At 40.1% G+C, this 6,268-nt stretch overlaps 1 protein-coding gene across 1 annotated transcript; it reads left to right on the top strand.

Annotated features, from left to right (window-relative positions):
• The first annotated feature begins 2,512 nt into the window (after nt 1-2,512).
• LOC148727029 (uncharacterized) lies at nt 2,513-4,208 on the top strand. The gene has a single exon (XM_088728840.1). The coding sequence runs from the start codon at nt 2,585-2,587 to the stop codon at nt 3,641-3,643; it is 1,059 nt and encodes a 352-aa protein (XP_088584966.1). The 5' UTR covers nt 2,513-2,584; the 3' UTR covers nt 3,644-4,208.
• Nucleotides 4,209-6,268: the final 2,060 nt, after the last annotated feature.

Consider the following 6,268-nt stretch of genomic DNA (forward strand, 5'->3'; position numbering starts at 1 on the left):
TTTTGAAATGTAAGCCGACAACATCCGTCGCTAAGACGGTAGGGTCACGTCGGCAAATAAACCCTCACTGTCGCTGACCTTTATTCAATGTGTTCGACGAATGTCTATCGCTCTGTGTTACATGCGTGAATTTTATTACCTGCCTTACCCGAGCAAAATAATTTTAAATAAATGTGACGCCTTTGAACACTTAAGGGAAAACTAACATTTCAATATCATAAAATCTTACTCGGTGAAGATAACTGAAAAACTCACGTAAGTCAGTAGAATGAGGCCAGAGGTGGAGAACGTGTCACTGACAAGTTTTTTCTAAATGGTTCAGAGAGGTAAAAAAAAGTCAAGCCTGGGTGCATCACTGTAGTTCAATTTTCCCTAATAACCGCCGACATTTCTTTATGTTTCTTTGGTTTGCCATGAAAAACAACGAGTTCATAAGTTGGTCCATCTGTAACACGTGAAACAAAGGCACGACATGAAACAAAGTGCCGATACTTGGGTGTCACGAAAACTCAGACCCCAAAAACTAAGACCCCGAAGACTCAGACCCCGAAAACTCAGACCCCAAAAACTCAGACCCCAAAAACTCAGACCCCGAAAACTCAGAACCCGAAAAAACAAGGCCGAAAAAATACTCGCAAGTTGCACGTTTCGTAAAATTGTCCGATCGCTGAGTATTAAAACATTTTAGAATGACACAAGACTTCATTCAGCTTAGATTTCCTCCAGATTTCCCGTTAATTTTGAGCTTTTCATTCACAGTTACAGAATCAAATGCGCTCGCTCCAAACACCAAAGTATTAATCTGTGGCGTGATTTTGACGAGCCAACAGGGACGTTTGTTTACTTTTTTGTACTTCGTCGCACAGATCCTTGTTGTCGCGCTGTTAAAATTCTTAAATATTTCGCGACAATAATGGGTACAAACAGAGACTTGGCCCACCAGTCCCAAAACGAAGACAATTTTGCGACCCTTGGGCTAGAGTTCTTAAATGAGGCAGAAAAAGAGTGGATCTATCGAGCGATCGATCGGCCGCAGCAATAGACCCTTTCAAGGTTAATGCTGCCATTTTGCCGGGGGCGCAAAACTGCTGGGGCGAACGCAAAATGTACAGTGAGTGTATGGGAAAAGTTGAGAAAATGATGCTCGTTAATTTGAGGAAGGTTGACATCGCGCAATTTCTATGAATTACAAACTAAAGATACCAGACCTACCAGTTTACCGATCAAATTTGAGAAATGAAGTCTCGCGAAAAAAGCCGCAAATTAAGATTTATGATTTTCCATATATTTGTCTCTAAAACCAAGCCGCCGTTTGCGAGAAAATTTAAAAGCATTTGTATGAAAAACTAAAAATAAGATTTTTCACTTCTCAGCAAGCCTGAACCCTTCACATTTAATCGGCAACATCTTTTGCTAGGTATCTTTACTTCGTAATTCATAGAAATTGCAGAATGTCAACCTTCTTCAAATTATCGAGCATCATTAACTCAACTTTTCCCATACATTCACTGTACATTTTACGTTCGCCCCAGCAGTTTTACACCCCCGGCAAAATGGCGGCGTTAACCTTGAAATGGTCTATGGTTTTCGGCAAGGGTAAATTTGTATTATTAAACCTCTTTGACTTGTGCTCTACTCGTGTACAGTCGAAGCTCTCTTAAGCGGACAGACTCGAGGAGCGAAAAAAGTGGCTGTAAAAAGTGCCGAAAAAAGTGTCCGTAAAGTGTCCGCTCACAAGAATGGGAAAATACAGAGGTTGTATGAGCGTTTAATAAAAAGCGGTTTTGACTAGGTGGCCGTAAGTAGAGCTGTCCACTTACGCGAGTGTCCGTTAATATTTATTCAGCCAGGCAACATTTCGAACTTCAATCCTCATTCACATTCCTTAAATTATCTATTAGAATGCACTCAATTAAATACTGGCAGCCAAGGAAGAGTTTTAATTCCTAAAATGTTCTATGCATTCACCATGTTCACTGCGTGTTAAAAAATTACGCGAAAAGCACATTGAATCAAAGTGAATTTACACTCGTGGATTGATTGTGTGACATAAAAAAAAAATACGCGACGTCAGTCGAGTTTATCTCTTTGGTAAATAAAATTTAAATAAATTTCGAGGGGTCTGAGTTTTCGGGGTCTGAGTTTTCGTGACACCCCCCGATACTTCCCTTATGTCAGACATGATCCCCTTTCCTGCGATGTGAATCAGTCTCTGGAGGTGACGTCAATCTATTTGGATGACGACACGTATTATGGCGTCCATTTAGAAGTCACGTCGAACAAGCAGAAAAGTAAGAGCAAAAAATGTAACTCATTCATGCCAGATGCAGGTTAAAAAATCAACCTAGCGTATTATCAGCTAATTTCTACTATTGCGCAACATAGCAGAGGTTCATCTTGCACTTCAACCTTCAACACCGAAGTTTGTGGAGGTCACGTTTAGAGGAAATGGATGACGTCATTTCTGCTTAATAATTTACCCCGCGCAAATAGTGTTGTGATTATAAATAAAGCGTGTGTTAATCAGAATAGGCACATTTCAATCTCGAGTACGAACATTTTCAGAACAGATAATTGAGAAAATATGGCTGGAGTCGCTCTTGCACTTACTAACGTCGCTCTTGGATTAGGAAACATTGGAGCTGGAATCGGTTTTGGTGTCGCCGAACAAAACAAAATGGATGATCTCAACGAAAAAGCAAAGAAACTAAGCAAAGACGTCCAAACAGCCGGCAACATGTACGATCATATCTACTACATGGTCGCTGTCAACCTTGATCGTGTGAAGAAGGCCTTAGACAAATTGCCCAGCGACTTCCTTGATAAGGTGGAGAACGACATAACAAACGGCATCTCAGATTCCAGTGCTGAATCAGCCATAAAAACTGTTGCTCAAGTGATGGGCTACGTAGGAGATGCGGCAGGACTGGGCGCGGGAGTGCTCCAAGTTGTCCGTTACTTTCGTAACCGCAAGGCAAAAGGGGAAGAGCCCACAGAACCAGTGGAGGATCCCTTCGAATACGTTCCACTTGACGGCGCCGAGCCTCCCCCAGTGGTAGAGCCTGAGAGTTCATTCTCCGAAACTCCAAAGCTCACTAAAGCCATCAATGGTCTCAATGTCGCTGGGATTGTGTTCGGAATAGCAGGCCTTGCCACCACAATTGGACTAGGAGTCTGGACATTGGAGAAGCTCGATGACGCAATCGATGAAGTCAACAAGAAGCAGGATCAAGTTACGAAGTTCCAAGCGGCAATGACAACAGCACTAGATGAGGTCGTTAAAGATGCACAGCTCCCAGATAAAAGCTACACTCAACTCACCAAGATGACTGCAACATGGGAGAAGATTTCCGGAAATTTCGATAGTTACCAAAAGGCACTGGACTACGCAATTCAGGGGTATGTCTTCAATAAGACCCTGGACCAGATCAAGACAAAAGTGGTCTCCGTCAGCGACTCGGGAACTCCATTCCCAGAGGATGGTTACCCACTCGCCAAGACCCTTGCAGATGACATCAATTATTTTTTCTCACAAAAGAAGACAGATAAGGAGATCGTTTCTTATTTTGCCAATGATAATCCAAAGTTAGGTTTACGATTTGTTTTTACTGAATACTTCATCAGCTCACTACGCCCATGGTGAACTGTGTAACCTACATTTCATTTTACTTATGTTTAAATATTGGTTACTTTATTATAAGTACAGGTCGAAGTGTCAATACCAGAATTTTAAGAACATTTCTTTTCGTTTCTTTGGTAACTAACATCTAACTGCAAAGGAGAACGTTACGGCTATGGCTCAGTTTTGTCCATGATCTAGTTAGAGTGTTCAAATTTTGCAATGGTTATCAAAGGCATCGGCCGATAAGCTCGATGATAAACTGTAGACGTAGAAAATGGCCATAATATTAGGAGTGGGCTCCTGCTAATGTAGACTACAGAGAAACGAATGAAAATAATTGTCATTTTCATTTTTCTATTTTCTTATGTGAATGCCAAGAGGTATAACTACGAAGCTTTTTTTATTATTATTTTCTTTCTTATATTTTAATATGGTGTAATGCCCTCGGAAAAAGTTTTAACTAGTCATTTGTAAACTGCTCCAAACTGAATGTAGCTGGTTATGGGCAATATGAACGCTTTTATATTGCTCTTTGACCTTTCCACTCGCATGTATAAATATCGCAATAAAATAGGTTAAAGCTGAATGATGGAATGATTGGTGTTCTGAACTTACATTAAGCGGCATACAGCTTTGCTCCTTGTAATATACGAGCTCTAAACAAATGAGGGGCAGAAAATTATAAACTGAGAATCTTTTGATGCATTGAATGAGAACTCAACCCAATATGCGACAAAAACGCGATTGAAATCCTGATTAGGTTAAAAAAAAAAAGGAAAGGAAACAAAACTATTAACATGATTTAGTGTCATTTGGACACTTATTGAAGTTTATAGTGCAGGTGGGAAGTGGGTAATAATAATTGAAGGCAGTTGAACCGGGAAAGGGGTGGGGGGAGTTGCTAAAACATTTTGCCATAATTTAACTTCAAAAAAAAAAAAAACAGAAACCTAAAGAAAAATAACCAACGAAACTTGAAAAGTCGTGTGCAATGTAATATAATAATATAATGACCTACTTTAAACTCTAAATAGAACGAAAACCCAACCAGTTTGGAGTTACAAAAGACTCTTCAATTAAATGAGCGTCTCCATTGCCAATAAGGCAATTCTATCCGGATATTCTATCCGCTCAGTATGTTCAAATGTATCTGCAACATTATACCACTATATGTTTTATTTCTATTATTTTACCACACCAAACTGGGTGGCTGAGAACCCCTTATCCCCTCCCTCTGCGTGGTCCCTGCTGATGTCTCCATGTAATCACAATGTAATCAATAAAAAAGGTTCATTGCGCGTATCCTCGGCAAGTAAAACTTAGTTGGCATGCAGGAATTCCATCACCTCAGTTGGCATTTCCAGTGTATTTCGTTTATCACAAAAGTAACTTTGTGTATCAAATGTTATGACGACATACTTCTTGGAGTACAGAGTATGTCATGAATGCTATGAAAATAATCATTGTTACGTGCGGTACAAGATCCGTAAAGTGTCACGTCTGCAATGTCTAGATACGCTGTTACTGACTTTTCATTCAATCTGTTCGACAAAAGGAAATGATAATTGTTTCACGTTACATGTGAGTGGATTTTGATACCTGGTTTATCCATGAAAAAATCATTTTGAATAAAAAGACGCCTTTGAATGCTTCAGGGAAGATAACTTGAATGTCACTAAAATGAAGTCAACTTTGAAAAACGAGTCATTGACAAGTTGTTTCTGTACGTAAATGGCTTTGAGAGCCGAGAAAAAAAAAACATCCTACTTGAGCGCATCCACAATTAATTTAACTCTACCGAAATTTTGAGAATAAACTGCTTTGAAACTTAATCAGGAAAGGCTTTGTCCATAACTGACCTGAAGTTCTTTCCTATAAATTCTCTCAAAACCGCCTCCAGGTTAGCTCAATTGGTTAGAGCGCCGGATTATGTTGTGCGGAAGGTCGAGGGTTCGAGTCCCGGCCGGACCGATACTCATAGTCTTAAAAAATAAGTGAGGAGAATTTGCTACCTTTCTATAATCAAAAAATGGATAGATATTCTAGTCTTCTCGGATAAGGACGAATAAACCGTGGGCCCCGTCTCCTGCAGGGTTAGGTGTAGGAGACGTTAATTTCTCACGCACGAGATTACTGTGTAATGGATGTCCTCCCCTGGGGTGGGATGGGTGTGAATGGGCCCTGAAAAGCCCCTATGGGGAGTGGTCAAGTAATGTATGTAATATAGGTAACAACTCACAACAACCTCAAATCACAATTCACCTCACTTCAAATACGTTTAAACAACTATATTAAACATACAGTCACGCATATTATGCTGATCAATTCCATGATGAAATCCTGTATAAAAATACGACTATACACTTATAATTCGTAATATTTTCTTGGATGACGGAAACATTCCTAGGGTGGTCTGCCTTACATACAAGTACGTGCTTCAGGAAAAAAACACGAACTGAAGCAAACCTCATGAATTTCAGGGACAGGCACGACATGGAGCAAAGGTCAAGATTGGCCTACGTGTAGCTGAACCCTCCCTGAGGAAAAAACGTTTCTCCACAGCGGGAGGATACGGCTATTTGTTGAGAGAATATCTGTTTATTTCATTTGTTTATGTTATTCGTAAGTCGTCGTACATGAGGAGGA

Source organism: Stylophora pistillata, chromosome 7 (genome assembly GCF_964205215.1).
Source record: "Stylophora pistillata chromosome 7, jaStyPist1.2, whole genome shotgun sequence".
Lineage (NCBI taxonomy): Eukaryota > Metazoa > Cnidaria > Anthozoa > Scleractinia > Pocilloporidae > Stylophora > Stylophora pistillata.

Coding starts and splice junctions, on each gene's coding strand:
- LOC148727029 (XM_088728840.1), top strand. CDS start 2,585: ATGGCTGGAGTCGCTCTTGCACTTACTAACGTCGCTCTTGGATTAGGA.